The 21,793-nt window shown below is 40.5% G+C and overlaps 2 protein-coding genes across 2 annotated transcripts in view; both read left to right on the forward strand.

Moving 5' to 3' along the window:
• The window catches only part of rhpn2 (rhophilin, Rho GTPase binding protein 2), a 29,650-nt gene extending 16,799 nt beyond the window's left edge, over positions 1-12,851 (forward strand). Inside the window, exons 6-15 of the mRNA XM_054612963.1 lie at positions 19-143; positions 985-1,151; positions 2,950-3,137; positions 3,320-3,476; positions 4,782-4,901; positions 5,105-5,299; positions 5,705-5,781; positions 8,131-8,268; positions 9,833-9,988; positions 10,562-12,851. Of these exons, the coding sequence (XP_054468938.1) occupies positions 19-143; positions 985-1,151; positions 2,950-3,137; positions 3,320-3,476; positions 4,782-4,901; positions 5,105-5,299; positions 5,705-5,781; positions 8,131-8,268; positions 9,833-9,988; positions 10,562-10,825 (1,587 nt within the window). The 3' untranslated portion in view covers positions 10,826-12,851. The remainder of the gene's footprint in view (positions 1-18; positions 144-984; positions 1,152-2,949; positions 3,138-3,319; positions 3,477-4,781; positions 4,902-5,104; positions 5,300-5,704; positions 5,782-8,130; positions 8,269-9,832; positions 9,989-10,561) is intronic.
• Positions 12,852-14,196: 1,345 nt separating this feature from the next.
• cep89 (centrosomal protein 89) overlaps positions 14,197-21,793 on the forward strand; it is a 54,133-nt gene continuing 46,536 nt past the window's right edge. Inside the window, exons 1-8 of the mRNA XM_054615213.1 lie at positions 14,197-14,327; positions 14,580-14,686; positions 15,154-15,300; positions 15,800-16,016; positions 18,182-18,233; positions 19,443-19,553; positions 20,032-20,271; positions 20,996-21,138. Coding sequence (XP_054471188.1) covers positions 14,286-14,327; positions 14,580-14,686; positions 15,154-15,300; positions 15,800-16,016; positions 18,182-18,233; positions 19,443-19,553; positions 20,032-20,271; positions 20,996-21,138 — 1,059 coding nt within the window. The 5' untranslated portion in view covers positions 14,197-14,285. The remainder of the gene's footprint in view (positions 14,328-14,579; positions 14,687-15,153; positions 15,301-15,799; positions 16,017-18,181; positions 18,234-19,442; positions 19,554-20,031; positions 20,272-20,995; positions 21,139-21,793) is intronic.

Raw genomic sequence — 21,793 nt, forward strand, 5'->3', positions numbered from 1 at the left:
TTGCTTCCATGTTCCTAGGCTTGCAGGACGCCAAGTCGAGACGAGGCCGGGGTGGAACTGCTGGCAAAATACTCCAGCCATCTCCCTCTGATGGAAAGCCGATTCTTCCCCCCAACCCGCCAGACAGGAATCTTCTTCACCTGGTACACACCAATGATTATTAATTAGCACCACTTTTTAAAAACAATTATTAAAATCGCTTTGATATTGGTTTACAAAACAGAATACATTACCTTAACTTCCTATCCCTAAAAGGAAAAGGCAACAGGTGAGGCTATGTGAGCAATGATAAAACAGAAATTAAGCAAAGAATATTATGATAAAAACTGTCCTGCCCTTTAATCGAGCTGCCTTGAGCCCCTACTCCGGGGTTTTCCAAAGCCTTGGAGCTTAAACACCAAAAGGCTCAGTCATGTTACATCCTTAAATCCATGGATCAACTGGTATATCTCTGCCAGAAGACGCCAGGCTGTGCTTTGTCTCATAGGAGAGATAAATAAAAAGGACTGGTTTGATCACAGATTTTTTTATTTGGTTTTGCCTTCCTGCCGCATTTTGCACCTGTTACAAGTGGATTAGAAATTCTATTTAGAGAGGGAGAGAAGACAGGTGGTCTTCATGAGCAGACATTGTCAGCAAATAATGACAAAACCCTAATTGTAGAATCTTTTTTCTATATTTTAAACTCAAGAGTGAACATCTGAATGAAAGACACATATCATTTTTTTAGCAATTTTAGCATCTGACCCTGTAAGACTTCATCAATGCAGCAGAGATAGAGATAAGAGAGAAGATTGGATTAAAGGATTAAACCCTTGCAACCTTTAGTTGTGATGTAGAGTTTTTACAACACATTGTGTCACACAGGCATTTATTCCTGCTGTATTTACCTGTTGCATTCCTACAGATAATATTTAAACTTGACTGTTTTGATTCCTGCTTTACCAAAATAAATAATGACAATTTATGCCCTCTTTCCTTCAGGTATGACTCCTTCACAGGGGTGCCGGTGTGCCAACAGAACCTGTCCCTGGAGAAGGCTAGCATCCTCTTCAACATGGCCGCCCTCTACTCTCAGATCGGGACCCGTAGTAACCGACAGACGATAGCCGGCCTGGAGCAGGCCATCTCTGCCTTCCAGAAAAGTGCAGGTAGGAAGAGATAGGAGTCATAAACTGGTTTAAACAGATATTTCCTCCTTAGCTAGCCTCGAAACGACCCAATAGTGTCATTTCCACCATTCTTTTATTTACTTCTTAAGACCAGGCTTATCTGTGATCCCATGTGATACCTGGTTTCGGTAGTTCAAACGAGGGAAATAAAGGGAGAAACTAAGCCTCTGAAAGGCTCCCATTGTCAGAAACAAGTGATTGGAGTAGAGAGAGGAAGAAAAAGAAAGACAGGCGAATGGATAATAAACAATGAGGCCAACACCTTTTAAAACCTTAATTGTTTTGTTCTTGTGAACATTTAATATCTAAAGCAGCCCATTACTACGGCTCTAAAATAGCCCGGTTTAAATGGTCCAGACATTTCCTAATGACCTTGCCATTAAAAAGGCACACACTGTTCAGAAAAAAGCGCTCTGTTATGAACACAGCCATATTCTCAAAATATGTGCCAGCCTCCACCCTCTGACTTCTGCTCCATGATGAAGAATGAATGCAGTTGATGTCTCTCTGGCTTCTTGTCATGTGGCTGAGCTCCAGAGAAGCAGCCATCACATGAACTGGTTTCCCAACCCTCTGAGGTTTCAGGAAGCTGGGACAAGTCTTGATGGAATTATGACTTGGCAGCATGAGGAGTTTTGCAGTATAATTACAGCTCTGAGCAGGCCATGGCTCTGGTGATGTTGCTTTGATCGCTATAATTTAGGCTTCTACTAAGTCAAACAATTATGTTGTTATGAGGAACATTGTCACCAGTGTACAGGGCCTGCAATAAAGTAAGCTGGGAGGTGATAGGCAGGGATGCTATCCTATCTGTTGAAGGGCTGCCGCAGTGCCCTTCAGCCAGGGACACGAAACAGGCTTAGCTGATGGGAGGAGCCTGCCAACAATGGCAGAACCTTAGACGAGGACTAGCGAGGCAGTGCTCTGTTATTAAGTTGTCTACATCTCTCTGCTGCAAGGTTATTAATCTGTAAAATAAGAGGGGAGGCCTTCTCAGTTGGAATGCAGAAGTCTTGCCTCCATCGAACATGAAAAACTAATTTAAGAAGGTTTGTGTCTTGGCTCAACTTTAAAGACGCACACAGACGTTGATCCCACTGCTAGCACTGGATATTGTAGTAGCAGCAGCTTGCCCTAGGAAAGGAAGAAGTAAATGCTCTGACAAACTGGATCACTTAATACTCTGTGTGGAACCTTTTAAAACATCTGTACTAGACAGTGTGTCAGCAATTACGGTTAATGTACCAGCATACTGAAGCCATTTTGTGGACAAGCAAACCATATGCCTCTCCCAAATAAACTATTTGAGTGTCCATGAATATTCACTGTTACCCGAAACCCTTAACTACACTATCAGTAGAGTATTACTACTCGTAGTACCAACTACAACTTTTACAGTAACTTGTTGAGGGGCTACGTTTCATAATTAAGAGCTGAAACTATCAGTAAAATGTTGGTTGTAAATTACATAGTCTGCTGGGATTACATAGAAAGGTTTTGTGTTGAATTACTGACTTCACTATGGAGATAAAAAAGACAAAAGACCTTTAATAGTCTTAAAGGAAAAGGGTCTTGAATCACAAGCTAAACACAAAAAATGAAAATTTCTTAGTCCGTAGAGTCCCATTAATCAAATTTTGGGGTATTTTTTTTAACACTAACCAAATTATCTTTAGTTCTGATTGCCAGACAAGCTGGAAAACGTTTAGGTTCAGAAAATGAAGAGGCCTTGGAATAGTTTGTTTTCGAGCTGTGCTGACCTCCTGTTCTCCCCCAGGTATCCTCAACCACCTGAAGGAGACATTCACCCACACACCCAGCTACGACATGAGCCCAGCCATGCTCAGTATGTTGATCCGGATGATGCTTGCTCAGGCTCAGGAGTGCCTCTTTGAGAAGACTGCGCTGCCTGGTATCCGAAACCAGTTCCATTCCCTCATGAAAATGACCCAGGAGGCTGCAAAGGTAAACAGCAGCAAAGGCACACAGAGTCCTCAGAACATGTAGGCAGTGTATTGTTTATTTCACTGTCGATATACTGTAGGCAAGGTGAAAGTAAAGTAATAATGTCACCACAGTCTGATTCCTCACTTCTGATCACTGAGTTTAATGTCCTCTCAGTAACTCTACCCTCCTTTTCCTTCCAGGTCTCAGAAATCTACGACCAAGTCCACCAGTCCATGATCCAGACGCCGATCAAAGACAATGTACCATTCTTCTGGTCCACCATGTCCCAAGTCAAAACAAACCACTACCGCTCCATGGCCCACTACTTTGTAGCCTCAGCTCTCCTGGACCACCAGTGTAAGAAAACCTAAGAGATGTTAATTGTTTTCACACAGATATCATGTTTTAAAAGATGCAAGCGCAAGGTTGAACTGAATTTAGAGAACCAGGGATAATCCAGAAAATCAAAAGATAATGTCACAATTCCTCTATTATTTGCTAGTAATTCTATTTTTCACAAGCATGCAAAGCGATGTTTTGTTGCTGATGAGAAGCACCGCTGTAAGAGCAGGACTCTGTTTTGCAATGCACGGATATTTGCATCTGATGCAGGAGTGTACTAGATGCCAAATAAAGACAGGTGGGCTCTTCACAAATTGTAACAGGAAGTTGTTTTACAATCCTATAGCTAGTGGCAAAGTCAGCACAGATCAATTGTGTCCCTCTTTCTGTTAAACAACAACACAGCTGGAGCCTGGCTGTTAGCTGCTAAGGTGTAAAAACAATTCTGGGATAGGTGTAATAAGACTTTTAACACCCTGGAAAACCTGATCCTTCTCTTAAAGTGCTTCATGGGCCACTGGGTTGGTCATGTCAGATGGCTCGACTTAACCACAGCCAGCCACAATGCTATTACATAACAGCTATTTAGAGACACACACACACACACACACACACACACACACACACACACACACACACACACACACACACACACACACACACACACACACACACACACACACACACACACACACACACACACACAACCCAGGGTAAAGAATGGCCAAGTTTCCAGGAACTCGGTGGCGGGATGGGCAGAGAGGGAGAATGAGAGGAAAAAGAGAGAGGGTTGGCCAGCCACTGAGTGAGAAATGAGGTGAAGGATGTTTTGTAAGGGAATAAAAACCCTGCAGCCTTGCTGTTGCTAATTTAGTGTCCTACTTCTTTAGTTCTAGATGGTTTGCCATTATTTTTAACATTATTGCTGTCTTGTTTTTAACATTTTACTTTCTTACTACACATTAACAAATGCACTTTAGGAGCGATTAAACTGAAAATCAAATGAAACAAAATACAGCAGATTATGTCAAGTTTACAGTGGATGGTCAAAGTTTTAGCTAGTGCTCTGAATGGGGCAGGACTGAATGGAGGAACAACGGAGCGAAGCAGCTTTGAGTTTGGCAGCTCATTAACAGATTCCTGCGCGAATGAGGAGAATGGAGCAATTAACCACAGGACTGTAAGAGACTGGACTCTGTCCAGAAGCAGGACAAAGTGAAGATTACTGTTGTGAACAGATTAACTGCAAAGCAATCATGGCCTACAACGGTTCAGTCAGTTTTCTAATCATGTTAACATTGATTTTGTCTGTGCGTTCAGTGGGTCTCAGTGACGATGAGGACCAACAGGAGAAGACCTTGTCACAGGTCTATGATCGCCTTCCTGAGGGACGCTCTCCTCTTGACATCCTGAAAAAGAAAGACGAACGTGAACGCATCGGTAAGAGTGAGCACGTAGGCTAAGCGCAGCTGAAGGCAAACAAAGACAATACAGCACAGTAGACTGCCAATAACAACAGAACTGACATTCCCCCGTTCATCTCTGACCCTCTTCTTTCCTCTTTATTCTCTTATCGATCCTCCTTCTCCACTATCGACATCTCCTCACCTATCCTATGGCTGATTCTCCATCGTCCCTTCCAGGTAAAGCACACATTCGTCGGGCCATACTGGGTCACGAGGAGGCTCTGAGGATCTATAGTTTGTGCCATCACTTGAACACGCTGGGGGTCCTGGAGGACATTTTGAGAGCAAGTCTCCAGCGCTCACTCAACAAGTGCAGCGAAAATGAAGACGAGGACGACTTCGCTGACTACACGGAGGCCCCGGACATCATCTGTGAGTCTAAAATATTTTTTAAATGAAAGAATTGGAACAATTGTAGTGTTTATTTGAGTCTCTGAGGTGACAGCTATTCTTTCTGTGGTTGGCATAGTCACCTCAGTGTCACCACAACAAACACTGCACAAATGACGCCAATATCAAGCAGGGTGTTCATTTGTGAGGTTCGTCTCTCAGGAAAGGGTTGGTTAAAAAAAAAAAAAAAAAGGCTGCAGTATTTTTAACCACACCTGCTGCCATCAGCTGTGATAAGGGACATTTCTTTCCAGGTACAGGTGATGTAATGTTTACACGGCCAACTCGCTGCCCGCCTCTCTCAACGTGGTGCCAGTTGAAATATGGTTGTGACAGTAAACAGTGTTGAATAACATCTGTGTTATTTTCTCCCTTTTCTCTCCGTAGCTAAAACAGAGCACAAAGCAGAGATGGAGGTTCCCCCAACCATAAAGGTGAAAGTCACAGACTTCTTCCAGAGGCTGGTATGTGGGTTACTAATATTCTTCCACTCACATTGATGTTTTTCTTGTACATCATGGTCGGTTTATTCATCAAGTGACATGAAATGGCTCTGGATTTGTGTTTTAGAAGTTGGAAGTGTACTTTTAACACCCAGAGTGTATTTTTTTTTTTTTTTTTGTCATTTCTGAATACAACCAACCGAGGATGAGTCTCCTGGAAGCTTTGGCACAGTGAATAAGTAGACAATTCAAAGTCTGATCTTGTTGGCCAAAGCCTCCTGGACATTCATCCATAGCAACAAACGCAAAACTAACACTAACCATGGGCAGAGGGGCTCGGACCCTTGCTTTATTGTCATGGTGGTGGATGGGAAAGGGGCACTGGCATCCTCTGTCAGTATGACTGGAATCTTCTGTTTGTGTCCTCTGAAAGAGACTTTCAATTTAGAGTAATTTCTTTCATCTAGCACAGTTTACAATTAATACAACCAAAAAAACAAGCTTTAACTTCAAGACAAGAAAACAACAGTGGATGCAAATGATTGGTGAGGAGGTCAATGGTGAGAGCTGACATTCCCAGACAACAGATGTAAGGAGTCTCTGTGAATAAGTACCTCTGCGGTTCCTGTTGTAAAATCCAACCTAGCTCTTCATTAACAGTCTTGGCAACTCAAATCCTATTGGATCCAAAGAGAAAATGAGATTTTAAATCTCTATACAATCACCATGGCGATATAATTAAAGGAGCATTGCTGTAACATAGGATTTACTGTGGAGGAGAGATTTTCCCACTAGATAACAAGTGTATTAATAGGAAATAGCTGCTTAAAAGAAGGACATTTTAAAAAGTAGTATGTTTGTGTTCAAATTTGATTAATGTTAAAATAATCAAAGGGAAAGTAACTAATGACAGTTTTAAATGATTATTAATTTAAGTAATTTAAAAAAATATGATTGCTTACAAACTACGGTTGATTTAACACTTGTGCATCCCTTTCTTTAGAGGACAAAAAAGTCTGCATTCAAAAACTATTAACCTTTTAAAATGTCAGTTTGAGAAAAAAACACAACAATTGAATGCCAAGGGGGGACTTATGTGTCTGTGATAAGTCAATAGCAACAACATTGGTTTTAATGCGTTGCATCAAAAACTGCAGTGACCCATAATACAGCAGAAACTATAAAAAAAGATATATTTTATTTGGCCCATAGGGCAAACATGAGAAAATGTCTCAATCTGGTGGAGAACAAGTAAAAACTACCATTTTAAAACCAGGTCTCTAAATTAAATGCTGACAAACTAGAAAGTATGATTTATGCAATAATGGCTGTGTGATTTTAAAAAGATATATGGTTTTAATAGGTTTTTTAATTTTTGCTCTTAAGGGTCTAAGTGACTGTACTTAAGCGACACAGTTTATTATATTATAGGAGCTGAGGCTGAACTTCAGCCAAGATGATCGAAAAATGTAAAAGCTGAAAATGTCCCTAGTGATTCATAGAGGTTAATAATTTAATGTGTATGTGTCAAGACAAAATAAGCTTCAGTGATTCAGGATAATTTAAAAGTTTCAAAATGTTATACTAGAAAATAAATCTAATAAATAAAATGATCAATAATTTCAGCCATAGTTTTGTCCTGCAGTTATAAGTGTACAGTATGGAAGGTACCACTAAGTAGACAGAAGTAGCATGTTCAGCATGTTTTTCATATGAGAGAGATGGATCATTTGAATATTATCCGTGTTCAGTGGTCACATGGCTTTCATGTACTTCCTGAAGGGTTTTCTCTTGATTATTTGAGACAAAGGAAACAAAGACTGGAAAACCAGTGCGTGTCGTACACAGTTTGTGCACGCACCTTTTAGAGAGGCCGCTTCAGGGAGCTGACATGATGTGAAGGATTGTAGTTTCTGGGTTCGCACAACATCCCATCAGGCGTGTTCATGAGCCAGCTATGGCTTTTGGGCCATGCTAGGTCAAAGCCAACTGCTTTGTGCTTCCTGTGTTGACTGTTGAATACAGAGTCACTGTCCTATTCTAAAGATGTCTAAATAGCCCATTATAGTCTCTCATTGCATTAGTTTAGACATTAGTGACAAACAACTGTTTATTTCTAGGGCTGGTTACCGTTTGAACTTTTTCGATAGTACGAGTAGAGGCAGATATGGCTTTCGCTGCTGCAGTAACCACAGTAAATAATGCTGCGTTACGTGCAGCATATTTTAGAGAACATGTCATGACCAAATATAAAAAAGTACAACGAAAGGTTAATATATTCATTTGAAAAATATATTATGAAAATAAAAGTATTATTATTATGGTTCTTCGCCATATTGACCCCAGCATCCCCACACTGTCTTCTTTCAGGGCCCTCTGTCAGCCTTCTCAGCCAGGCAGCGGTGGACGGCCCCAAGGACAATAAAACTTCTCAGAGACCTGGGCTTCACCCTGAAAGGAGAAACACCAGTCCAGGTGGTTTCGTTGGACCCCCATTCCACAGCTGCTGTAAGTTAACCTATATTCCTTACCTTTGGCTGAACACTGGAAGACCAATTTCCTATTTTGCAGTCAGCATTTGGTTTCAATTAACGTTGGTATATTAGAAAAAATAGGCTTGCACACCAAACTATGTTCTTTTTAAGAAAAGAAGATATTTCAGGGTCCATGTTAAGTACTGACCTGAAGCACTGTCAAGTTGAATTTTAATGAAAGCCTTGGTTGCTCAATATGAACTCCCTGCAACAGGATTAACTAGCGGGGAGTGACTTTGTCTGAGGTGGGTGAACTAACAGCCTGAAATTTCACGCTTTCTTGTGCCCTGATTATCACATAAGTTCAGATGACATAGTCTTGTTCAGATGACATAGTCTTGTTTGCTTAGAGAACCTTTGATTAAATATCCTAATTCTCAGAAACCTAACCAGGATTCTGCTGAAAGAATTTTTCGTAGGCGCTCCCTCCCCCCAACAGCCACTTTGGCTACTAATTTAATTAAGATTCAGAGAGTATTTACTCTCTTCAATCCTTTTCAGTCTGACAGCTCATTGAGAAGTGCTGACAAAGAGCACACTCTCATTAGGCCCCGCAGGCTATGCAGAGAAACAGATTAGTAGTATTACATAAGTCTAACTAGGCCAAACTTTTTATAACTTTTAATACGCCATTTAACAGGATTTATTTTGGATCTGACTGATTCTCCGGATCCGCCTCTAGTGAACAAAGATCAACTTATCAGACAGAAATAGCTGAGCTCATGTAGAAAAGACAGATTTCCTGCAGCTATGAAATAATGTGTTCTGGTATATATACACACACACACACACACACACACACACACATATACACACACACACACACACATATACGCACGCACGCACGCACGCACGCACACACTCTACCAAGTGTTTGGCTTGCTGTAAAAAAAAAAAACTTTGTTAGCAAAATAAACCTCAGTGTTTTCTTTACTGATCCCAGCTGCCTCCAGGGTGTTGACAGAAAGTAGGAGAACCTGAATTGGTTGCCATTCAAGCAAATTCTGTTAATATTATTCTGTCTGCTGCAGCATCAGGAACTTTCACTGGCCCTTCTCCCTGACTGCTGTTCTTCCTTCCTGACATTGTTCTTCTCTGAATCCTGCTCTCCCTCGCTGACTCCTGTTCTTTCTCGCTGACTCTTGTTCTTCTTCTCTGACTCCTGTTCTTCCTCTTTTAGTTCTCTTTCCCTCTCTGACCCCTGTTCCCCCTCTCCAAACCCCCTTCACCATGTCTTACTCCTGTTCTCCCTCTCCGTAACTTTATTCTCCATCTCGGATTCCTGTTCCTCCTCTCTGACTCCTGTTCTTTTTATCTGACTCTTGTTCTTTTTATCTGACTCTTGTTCTTTTTATCTGACTCTTGTTCTTTTTATCTGACTCCTGTTCTTCTTCTTTTTTAGTTCTCTTCTCCCTCTCTGACTCCTGTTCTTCCTCTCTGACTCCTGTTCCTCCTCTCTGACTCCTCCTCCTCCCCCTGTTCCCCCCTGACTCCTTTTCATCCTCTCTGACTCCTGTTCTTCCTTGTGTCTTTTCCAGATTGATGGTCTGAAAGAGGGTGACTACATTGTTGCTGTCGGCAACACAGATTGCAAATGGATGGGCGTGAGCGACGTGATGCGGCTGCTGAAGGATGTGAACGAGGAGGCGACTGACATCCAGGTGGTCAGCATTATGGACACTAACCCTCCAATGGTATGCCATTTATCTTTTACCTTACTGTCGGCTCAGAATTTTTTTTATCTATCTGATTCTCTTGATTGGTAGAAAAATTGGTATTTGTATCAGCTGACTAAACAGCATAGTTAGAATTACAGATTTCCCCTTTGATGTAGTGTTTCCGAGCTAATTGCCTATATCATTTCAAATGAGAATATCTTTGGATATGATGTAGTCCATCTGTTTTATGCACTTTTATACCCTTTTAAAAAACACTTTTTATTTAAATATATTTGGATGTGTAGGAAATAGTTCATGAGCCAGTAGCCTAATTATCAGGATAAAGAGCTAAAATCATTTAGTCTCAGTGGGACAATCACTGGGGGAAAAGAAAAAGCAATGTTTATCAAAAAGCCATCATCCCATTGATGTTAGAAAGTGTGTGATTCTGGCTATTTATTGACAGCCGTGTTAAAAGAGTGAAAAAAATTACTAACTTAAATTGCTAACTTATTGACCCCATATATTGATCAAGGCTGTACAGGGTCCAGAGCAACTCTTTGATTAAACAAACTGACTAATTCTTTAAATGTCAATCTCTCTGTCCAGCCAACCAAGAGTGCCACCTTCAGCGGAAACCTGCCTAAGACCTACTCCATGATTTGTCTGGCCTATGATGATGACGACAAGAACCCCAAGTCCCGCAAAGTAACCAAGAAGTCGTCCTTCCTCAACTTTGGTCTGAAGAACCGGCTCAAGAGCGCCAGCACCCTCAGCCTTCCCACCGCCGACCACTCCGGTGCCCATCCCTGGAATAAACCCTGTCCGTCGTTCCCCAGCTCCAGCACCTACAACGACAGTGCGCTCTACTGAGCTGGCTGCAGACTTTTTACTGTCTGCAAGCATCGTGCAGTATGCATATTAGGCCTAGTATGGCTATATATATATATATATAATGCTGTGTTGTACCCATACTGGACCTGCTATGATACGGTACCAGTGCCCTTTGGTGTTTCCAGTAGTCTATGTAGGTTTTATGTCGCCAGTGTAATGATGACATTTCTGCCAGCTACCTTGGAAAGTGGCTGTGCCTAATACTGAATATAGGTGCCTTTGTTGGTACATGGGCGCCTTCATAGCACAGTTCAGTATCAGAAGTAAACACCAAACATAATGGGAAATCATTCTGTACCACGCCAGTATGTGTACAGCACTGTATAACTGCACTGTGGGAAAAGCCTGCCAGTTATCATTCCAGTCTATATATACATATACAAACACACACAGCACTGAGACAGGCTTCTTAGTTACACTGTCATCTCAGTATGTTTTCTTGAAGAAATGCTCCAGACGATTTGAGGGACGCAAAAACAAAGTTGTACAAACACACCCAGCGAAGGTTTTGACTTGGCGGCAAGGGGGTCATTTACTGTGGCTTAAGCGCTCCCTTGTTAGTTCCATTGTGACCTGACGTAGCTGTGCACTGTGCACTGTGCAGTTATATTCTCTGTTTAGCCTCAATACAGGTCGTGTTTCACACGGTATATGTGAAGGATTAGGTCATTGCCACAATATTTGTTGAAATCAGTGGATACTTATTGGTTTTGAGGTTTGAAATATTTACATTTTCTAAATAGATAAGTAGATGTTTGAACCTTGGCACAGAATGTTTAAACAGTGATTTAGAGGGAAAAAGTAATTGTACTGTGCAGTTGTTTTTTGTCTGGGGAGAGTTGACGAATGAAAAGTTCTATAAGCTGCTAAAAAACAAAAAATCACATACATACCTTGTATTATTGTCACTTTTGCGTTTGCGAGACAGCCTTTGAAGGATTATTGTTTCTGCTGAGTGCCATGCCTGGGTAATGGAATCATTGGTATTTTAGGTTTGCTTAACATGCCAGTTATGCCACAGACCAAAATGCCTCCACATCCGTAATGTGCCAGGATGTGCCATTTACCATCTTGACTCATCTAACCCAGTTCTGGCCCTCTCTGATCAGTGCTGCTGCCGTCTGGCAGTTTGTCCATTTGTAAGGGGAGCATGAGCTGCGTGTGTCTGTTAATGTGAATCTTAATGTAGTTAAAAGGTTATTTTGTCTCCAGAAGGGAAGAATGTGGGCAGACCAATGACATTCCTGCATACCTGGACAGCCGGTCACCCAACAGTGACTTTGATCAAAGCCCAGCGTCAGGTTTCTGCTGTTTGCCTCTACCTGTCTTAAACCTAGTCGCATCCCACATTTTACTGACACTTTGCAGTGTTGGACTTTATCTTTATCTACAAAGTAGATTCTTATACACATTTGATAATCAAATTATTTATGTAAAAAAAAATACACACAAAAAATAATATTTTATATATATATATATATATAAATATATATATACTTGTACGTTGTAGGTTTCAGAAATAGTTTGTGAATGGTCAAGTTGTGAATTTTTGCACGTTGGATTTCTTGGAGGAATGTATTTTACTAGCCTTGCTCAATCCTTTGGTGAACTATATATACTGGTACATTTTGTCTATAGAAAGATATTTTAAATGTTTTTAAATAGTAACACTGAGAATATGTAACACTCTTTACTGTCTCTGTTTACCGAATGTGGTGTCTTAAGTGCCATTTATGCTTACTCATGAAGGAAAATGCCACGATAAGTGTGTTACAAGAACGTGCAGTAAATGATTGCTATTAATAAGTGCTAATAGAGGATTTCACGTGCATAGGGATCCTAAATGCCTCGGTCTATGCAGAGGGTTATGGTACCTGTTCTTCTATAGGTTTCAGGTTGCCTTTGCTTTTCTCCCTGAACTTTGTACTGCATAGAAACTGTGGTGTGAATGCTTTGTCTGTAAGTCTTTGTGTCATATGTACAAACTCAAATATCAATAAAAAAGGGGACAAAACTAATTTCCTGGATTTTTTTTTTAAAAGTATATAAATATATTTGCGGTTCTGTGTATCTCAGTGATTGACGCTACCAAGCAGGTTGGGAATGACTGGAATGAAGTTTGAACACAGCCCTCGGTGAGCCAACACACACTAAGTCAACACTCATGGGTTTGTAACTGATGGGAGACTGGCCTGGGGTCACATGACATCCTAATCTGCCATCATGGAAACAGAAGAAAAACACCATGTGATTAAGTTTTACCCATCAGATTTCTATTCACCCATACCATTCATGGTCTTTCGGCAATAGCTTGGCACTTGTGTATGTTTTGTGTGCGGTAGGGCATTTGGCAGAAATGAAAGACCTGATTGTTTATTCTCATAGCTTTGAACTTTGAAAATGAGTTCCCCTAAGGTCAAATTTTAGTCCAGTATTGAGATTTGTTTTAACAAGAAAAATGAATATCGCAGGAACAAAATCTGTTGGCTTTTGGTTATAGGATTTACACTTCCACTGTTCTTAAGGGCAAAGGGTAGCACTTGATAAAACTAATTTTCAGCTGATTTATTTTCAAAGCGAACAGAAAATACATGTGTTTTTGAAACGTATATAATTACAATCACCCTGCACAGTGCAGGTGGGTATAGAAACTAGATGGAGAGATGGATATTATGCAGAACATGTGTGTTCGTGCTTGGAAAACCTACATTTTATCAATCAGTCGTGATAAATATGGGGATGTTTGTTTGAAGTTTGAAATGAAGTATCATTATTTTAGTTTATAAGCTAAGTTGTGGAGCTCTATTGAACAGACAAAGTGGACTGGATGGAATACAAACTAAAATGGTTGTCATGTGAGATATACTTTAAAAGTTACAGTACCAGTCAAAAGTTTGGACACACCTTCTCATTCAACTACTTTGAAGAATCTAAAATATAAAACATATTCTGGTTTGTTGAGCATTTGTTTGTTTACCACATAATTCCACATGTGTTCCTTCATAGTTTGGATGTCTTCAATATTAATCTACAATGTAGAAACAAATAAATAATAATAAATAAAGAAAAACCATTGAATGAGAAGGTGTGTCCAAACTTTTGACTGGTACTGTATATTACTTAAATGTAATTTTAGGGGACACAATACATTTAAAGTGTGGTCTATATTGTGTTTATGATACATTATATTAGAGACGGGGGGGGTGATCATCACATGGAGCGACAGTGCCCCCTGTCGGATTGGCCGCTGGTCGTTAGGGACGGCGTTGCTAGGTGAATCATATTAGTCCCTGATTGGTTAAAAGAGCGGAGCGGAGCCAATCAGCACGACTTTTGTAGAAAGGTGCCGCGCTGTGGTGAAGCGTCTAGATACGAGAAATCTACAAGCAGCCAGCCTGTTGAATACAGTTAATATACAGATAATGACCTCATTTCAGCCATGTTAAGATTCAGCTTCAGGAGGGAGAAGGACAACGAGTTTGTAAGTGTCACCTTGTTTCTTGTTAGGTTTGGTGTCTCGTGTATCACGTGGTCATAGTGTGATTCTGGAATCCTCCTTTCTACCATTGTCACATGACCCACATGTATGTGTTAATGTCTATGTGGTGCTGACCCTCTCTCCCTCCTGTGTGTGTGTGTGTGTGTGTGTGTGTGTGTGTGTGTGTGTGTGTGTGTGTGTGTGTGTGTGTGTGTGTGTGTGTGTGTGTGTGTGTGTGTGTGTGTGTGTGTGTAGAAGCATATAGCTCATGGTTTGATCCCTGCTGCCTCCATTGCCCCCAAGCCTGCTGTGCCTCGTACCCCGCCCCCACGCAGCCCAAACCCCTCACCTGAGAGACCCAGGTACCCAACAACCTCCATCACCTCCAACATCCTTTCATGCTGCTGTGTTTACGTGTCATCTTCATCACAGATCCATTTCTGTACTTGGAGATGAAACTCTGGAACAATAAACACAACTCCTACATTTATTAACTTAACCCTGTGATGCATCTGTGTGGATCTTATTTCTCAAAAATGCACTTGTATGTGTAAACAGCCTATGAGTGACTTGATGCTGTCCTCAAACATCTACTTGTTTTTTAAATGTGGTAGAAGAGTTGCATTGTGGTGTCTGTTACTAATATCAATGTGTTCTTCACTAAGCTTTATCATACATTAACCTAACAATGTATCACATTGATATCAACATTAGAAATGTTAAGTCTAAGAAATATTAGGCATTTTGATGTGATTAGTAGCATTTCTTGTGCTTATGTAACACAACGTATCTGTCCCTCCTCGTATGAATTACGTATTTCCATCTACAGATCGGCCTTAGCAGCAGCCATCTTGTCTTCATCGCTCACTGGACAGCCATGGGCCATCCCCCCCTTCAGGCCGAGGTCTTTCTCTGAGAGTGGCCGATCAGAGTCCTTAATATATGAACCAAACATCAGCACAGAACTTTTCAACAGGTAAACTTCCTCTGGAAAAGACATCAGTATTATCACAAGCTTTGTGACAAATGATTCTAATTACAGAGGTGACCCTCTAAGTTTAAACCTAACCTGGGTCTGTATTTATCAAGTGTGTCACAGTAGAAAATGGGCCAGTGGTACATGTTTGAGCCTACATTTTTCGTCTGAGCTTCCTCAAATAGGAAATTTGAGAGTAATAGAGCAAAATAGATGTCTGTAAAAAGTGTAATGTTACCTTTTAAAGATTATAGAAATATTTTAGAATACAGGTAGTTAATGTCTTTGTCAAAAAGCCATCTATACTTGTAGTGAGACTTCTATTCTAATTCTTTCTTTTTTTTGGTGCATTTTCAAAGTATTCTCATTCTCATGGAAGGCATTTTTACACATCACAGTAGGATAAGCGTAGGTATAAATAATTGAATGAATGATAGCTGAATTCCATTTAGCTGTTTTGATTATAGAGATGGTGATATTACTTTATTACCTTCCTCAGAGACAGATGGTCAGAAGATTTGGGCAGTCGACCACGCCTGTCCTCCCCTGACCACTCAGAAGAGGAGTTGGAAGAGGAGGTGGAAGACAAGGAAGAGGAGGTGGAAGAGGAGGTGGAGAGTGAAGAGGACAGGGAGGAACATGTTTACCAAACTCTTGGCAGAGAGGAGAAATGTTCAATCAAAGAACCTATCTATTCTGTGCCACTAAAACCTAAGGTGAGACTCTCCGATCTCATTGTTATGTATAAGCAAGTTTCTGCCTCGGGTGTTTCTTGTTTTAATCCCAGTTGAAAAAAAACAAAGGAAATCATTATTCTCACTTTAAATAACTGCTGTTGAAGATTGTTTAGAAAATGAGTAAACTTCCTCGTTGTTTAGAGGTCAGCAGAGGATGCGGCCTACTATACTTTTTCTTTTTACTTTTAGCACATACTGCAGTTGCCTTTGCAAAGTACGTACTGTTGCATGCAGTATGCATTTAATTGGGACATACTACTTGCTCATAACATCGACCTTTGAACTTTGACCCTTTTGACCCTTGAACTTTGCTCATATATCTGCAGCGCAGAGGATTTTGGGTCAGAATGGCCAGAAAAGCATGCTGGCTTGCATACTGCAAAATGCAACCGGATGCAGTAGGACATCATGGTATTTTCGGCATACTATTTATTGGGACATACTAAATATCTTTCTGACATACTAAATAGTATGTTAGTGTGTGTGTATGGGAATGCACAGTCATGGACTGTGGGAGTGTAGCATGAACTGCACAGGCGTGATCAATAATCTTAATAATGACTTCTATTACATTCAGGTGAGGCTATTTGGGGCCCTGTGTGTACATTGGGATGTCCTACTGAGACACTTAATATTATCAGTTACACCCGTGTCTCTCAATTAAGTGTATCTGCTTTAGAAATTTTGTATTGAGGGAAGATTAACTATCCTTTCTCAAATACTATTATACTTTGTTTAGTTTGTAATCTCTCTGAGGCAAGGTGATGGTATTGTGAAGTCTGATCCACTGGGAGGCACAGTTTCACACAGAATAAAGGTCATGTAATCTATTGAGTCCTTTACTGTAGAGACGATTTGTAAAGTTTACTGTCAAAGGTTTTGACTCTGCTCAGTAGTCATTTTTAGGACTTGCAGAGAGTGTTGAGATATCCTTTCAGTGTCCCCGAATCACTACGTATGACTGTTTTTCATCTGTAAAGCTGTTTTTGCTGTGCAATCGCTGGTTTCCTACCTTTGGTATGGGTTCTATTTATTTGCTGAGACTTCTCCCTTTGCCACATAACATCAATCAACATTGTTTGCCTCTGATAATTCAGGTGGCGACAATTTGGTCTTACTCTAACCCGGCACATGCACTGAAAACTGACTTTGTAATTGTGATTTATTATAAACAAGCCACGCATCTGGAATGTCTCTCTTTACTTACTCCTGGTTAAGCCAACTCCATGGTCTGTTTCTATCATTTTTACCTGTGAGATTTCTTCCCAAAATCCCAATGGATAATACCCCAAGAGTCCACTCTCACAGCATATTGTTCTATTCTATTCATGTTTACTGTCCTGTATACTGCTTCATTGGGTTGCTAACCTCTAATGGTCCCACTGCGCTCTGTTTCCCCACTGTTAGTTGCCTGTTCAGGCGATCAGTCTAGCAGCCTGCTGCTTTATTCACCAGTTAGAGTAAACTGAAAACATTTTAGCAGCAAAGAGGACATGGTGTTTCTTTCCCTTGTAACATAATCTAAGGTGAGCACCCAAACTAACAGGTGTTTATATTATTTTGTCCATCCCATTTATATCCAGGGTAAGAATAACAGAAACACATCTCTGTTTAAAGCAATGCAGTTCATCAGCACCACAAACTGCAGCCTCCATTGTGACCACACAGTTCAATTAGCACCTCGCTGAATAACTTTTATGAAGGTGGTTTATATATTGCAATACTTTATATTAAAATACATTAGATGTAATTCATAAACGGCCAACTCTGTGAATATAAATGTAGTTTATTTTCTAATCATTTGATAATTGTGCCTTGAACAAATCAGCAGATGACATTGTTCAGTCTGCCACATTCTTGAATTTCATTCTATACTTGCTTCCTTCTTGCTCTTCTGTTTAAATTGTCACTCTTCTCTGCGCTGAGTTCACCACTATGACTCAATCACATGGCCTTAATCGTCTCTGGGGATTTGTGACAATACTGTTCACGCACTGACAAGGTTTCATATTCCAGAGTTTGACAATGGCCATAAAAGCAGTGGTCTCTGCACAAAAGGGATCCAGGCAGCAGGTCTTTGGAAATCTCTTTGAAACGACTGTCTCTGACTGCCTGTCTGTTGGTTTGGCCTGTCTGTCTTTCAGACCAATACACCCCAGCTCAGTCAGATGTCTGGCAGAAGAGCGCCTTCTCCAGGTAAATACTCATAATCTTTCAGTTGTGGCAAAATAACCCTACCTATAAATTGGACCAAATGCTGTGTATAGTTATAGAGGCAATCCATTGTACATTTACCTTAGCTTTAACCTTAAAGCCCAATAAAACAACTTCAGATATCTATATGTATATACTGTAGATTTCTAATGAGTCTTCTTGGAAGAGATAACAAATTGCTCAAATTTTTGTTATGCATTTGACAGACTAATTTTGGAGTATTTTCTACTCGGACTGTTTTTTTTTTTTTAGTAGATCCAGAGATTATAGGAACTAGTCACTAGCAAACATATTGCCTCTGACAGGGTATGATTTCTCCAAATCTTTAGGGGAAACTCAGTTTACACATAAAAATAATTTAAGTTGGTACTCCTTCTGGTTGTAACCACTGATGTAAAAAGATGGTGGTAACTATGAATAACTTAAACACAGAATATTGTGGTGGGTGTCAGTAAGTAGACAGCAATATGTATTTGCAGCCTCCAGTAGTATACAGAGTAGTAGGAATGGTTATAATAAGGAATTGTTAACAGGTCGGATGAAACTCTAATAAAGTAGCACATGTACCATGAAAATCATTTAAACAACATGCAGCAAAATAAATCTAATGAATGCTATATAAAGAGATGTGCAATTGGATTTCAGAATTTTCTCCCATACAAAGAACAGAAAAGAATGGTGACGCTGCTCCTCTACATATGACTCCTCCTCAGGCTTGAGAGGATGACAAAGATACAACTCTTGCTCAACCAAAATGTAGTTTCACAGCAGACATAATGTTCCTTACATCATTAAAAGCTGAATGAACAGCCTCATTATACAGTTGTTGTCACCAAAGCTGGCCTCAGGCTTTTCACTGTGCTAAATGGAAATGTTTTATGTGTGTCCCTTAAATCCTCCTACCTTTAACAACTAAATTGTGTATGCTACACACATATTCTCTGTGTTCTAAAGTAGCACATTCAAGCTATGCAGAAAGGGACTTTTACAGAACAATATGCGTATAAATGTAAAATTGGGTTATATTGTTGAGCACACAGACACCATCAATTCTTCTGCGGTTGTACACATTTAATGATGGCATGATTTTTCTTATCAAGCAGTGATTCAATGCAAGATATTTCTTTGATACAGCCCTCATCCTATTTGCACTGCCTTTTGTATTGTTTCTGTTTTTTTCTTATCTCTCAGATCTCCCTGAGGAAACCAGTATCCATTGTCCCGAAGCCAGCGGCGATTCTTCCAAGAAGAAAGCCTCTGTCAGGAAGGGCCCTGGAAGTTGGGAAGATGTGCCGTGTGGGTGTAAGTCCCAAAGAAGCCTGCTGTGTGTCTTGTCATTTCGACATTTTTTTTTTTGCTTTTCTTTTGCTGAACACAAACCAGCTTTTGATTTATAGCACATCAGTAAAAACAAGGCTTCCTTTTAGATCAGGCAAAAATAAACATCTTTCCCTTTTTATAGTCTGTCATGTCAGGACAGACCAGTGCTGTCTAATGGGAATATGCCCTCTGTGGTTTAGGCTATTACTAATGTTTATAATGTATTTTTATCCAGTTAGTTTTGACTTGATTTTAAGTCACTTTAGGGACTGCCAAATTACTTTAATACAAAACAGTTCAAGAAATGTTCTGCTTCATGTTGATGTATGAGGTACTTGCATGTTTTAGGAATACAGTAGATTTTCATATTTTATTCAATTAAGAATATGTTTGTGTACTGCCATTCAAAGTATTGACCCTCTATCTACTATACTATTCTAACTATACTATACTATTACAGCCGAGGTTGCCATCTTAACCACTGAGCAACCCAGCCAAGCCAAAAGCCAGAATCACCCCGGCCAGCGGTCTCCAAAACTCAGCAAGGCATTCAATGAGGTGCAGACAGAGGTTGCATGGGCCTTGCCAGTGAAGGACACAAGGATGGTAGATGAACAAAAGCTTCTGGAGAAGAGACTGCAACGGCTGGAACAGGAGATCAGTCACAGCAAAGCCTCCTCTAACCCAAGGACATCTGCAGGTAGAGTGGACGAGATGCTGTAGCCACAGAAAGAAGATAATGACGTGAGGGAGCCACAGAATCAAGGAGTGGAATAAGGAGTAACGGGGGGGAAAGAGATGAAGGGAGAGGGAATGAAGCAGCGGGTCACAACAGTGATGAGGGATCTGGAGATAGGGCTATGAGTAGATATGGCTCTGACCTTTTGAGCGCCACAGCGTCTCCTCAGCATGATGAGAAGAAAAGGACGAGGGAGTAATGAATCACATAGTGTTTAAAGAAGGATGGAAAATTGGCAGTTTAAACGGGTAGCAGGTTGGCTTGGTGGTTAAATAATCTGACCTCCCGGTGGGCAGATAGATGCAGCATGGAAAAGTACTATTCATTCCCTGCTGGTGAAGCATTAATTATGTTCTCTTTATTATACCCCGAGGATGAAAGGTTCAGGGTCAGCCAGCAGACCACATGTTGACTAAAGACCAAAGCCATCTTGCAAAATACACTAAGTTTAGTGTAGATTTCACCAGCCCTCTCTGTTCCCTTCTTCCTGAAACTACAATAATGAATATGCTTTTTATATACATAGTTATGCAACTAAGCTCCTTGAATTTTCTTGTTTATTATTAATGTTATTTTTAATTTCTGAATCATTCCATTTATTTCTATTCCACTATCATGGCATTCTGAATAAGAGCATTATTCAATGTCTCATTAATATGTATAACCGGATCTGCTGTGCCAACAGGCAGCCAGGCAGAGCTAATGAATCTGAGGCTACATGCTCAGGAGCTGGTGGATGAAAATGACGCCCTCAAATTGACAGTACACCGTCTGAATGTGGAGCTGAGCCGCTACCAAACCCTCTTCAGACCATTGTCCAAACAGGAGGTATGACTACCTACAAGGTAACCCCTTTGCTTTTTGAGTCGTACCTCATCGAAGTTTCACAAATTGACATTTTCTGACTGTAACCTGATTGTAGCCTCCATGAAACGGTTATGGGCTCATACCTTGCATAGGAGACTGGTAGAAGGCTAATGTAGGCAGCCTTAAAAAGCTTACCTGTAGAATGGTTCCTTATTACCCCAGGGCCCTTTCTCTTATCAATCAGCCTCTATTGCTCTGCATGTTGATAGAATTAAATGAAAAGAGGAGTATCTGTTCTAGTGTACTCCTCTGCTCTCTTCACCAACAGGAGAACAATTTATTCTGTAATGCAATCCTCTGCCCTCAGTCTAATGTTAATCAGCTTTTATACCAAATCTATGACCAGTACATCACTTTATTTTCACAGCAAGCCTTCAAGATAGAAATCTGCCTTTGATCTTAATCCCCGCTGAGCTAAATAAGGTCCATCCTTTTATCTGATTAGACTATAGGAGTCACTTGTCTGTCCGTGGTTGTCTGTCCATTTTTGTTCGTTGTGTGTTTTACACTGCAGAAGAAAGCTGGCCTGTGGCTTTAATCTTGGCTACCTCATGCTGTGTCTTAACACCAAGAGATCTCTGCTCTCATCACTACCAGTTTTCTTCTGCTGTTGTTG

This window comes from Anoplopoma fimbria, chromosome 2, assembly GCF_027596085.1.
Source record: "Anoplopoma fimbria isolate UVic2021 breed Golden Eagle Sablefish chromosome 2, Afim_UVic_2022, whole genome shotgun sequence".
Classification (NCBI taxonomy): Eukaryota; Metazoa; Chordata; class Actinopteri; order Perciformes; family Anoplopomatidae; genus Anoplopoma; species Anoplopoma fimbria.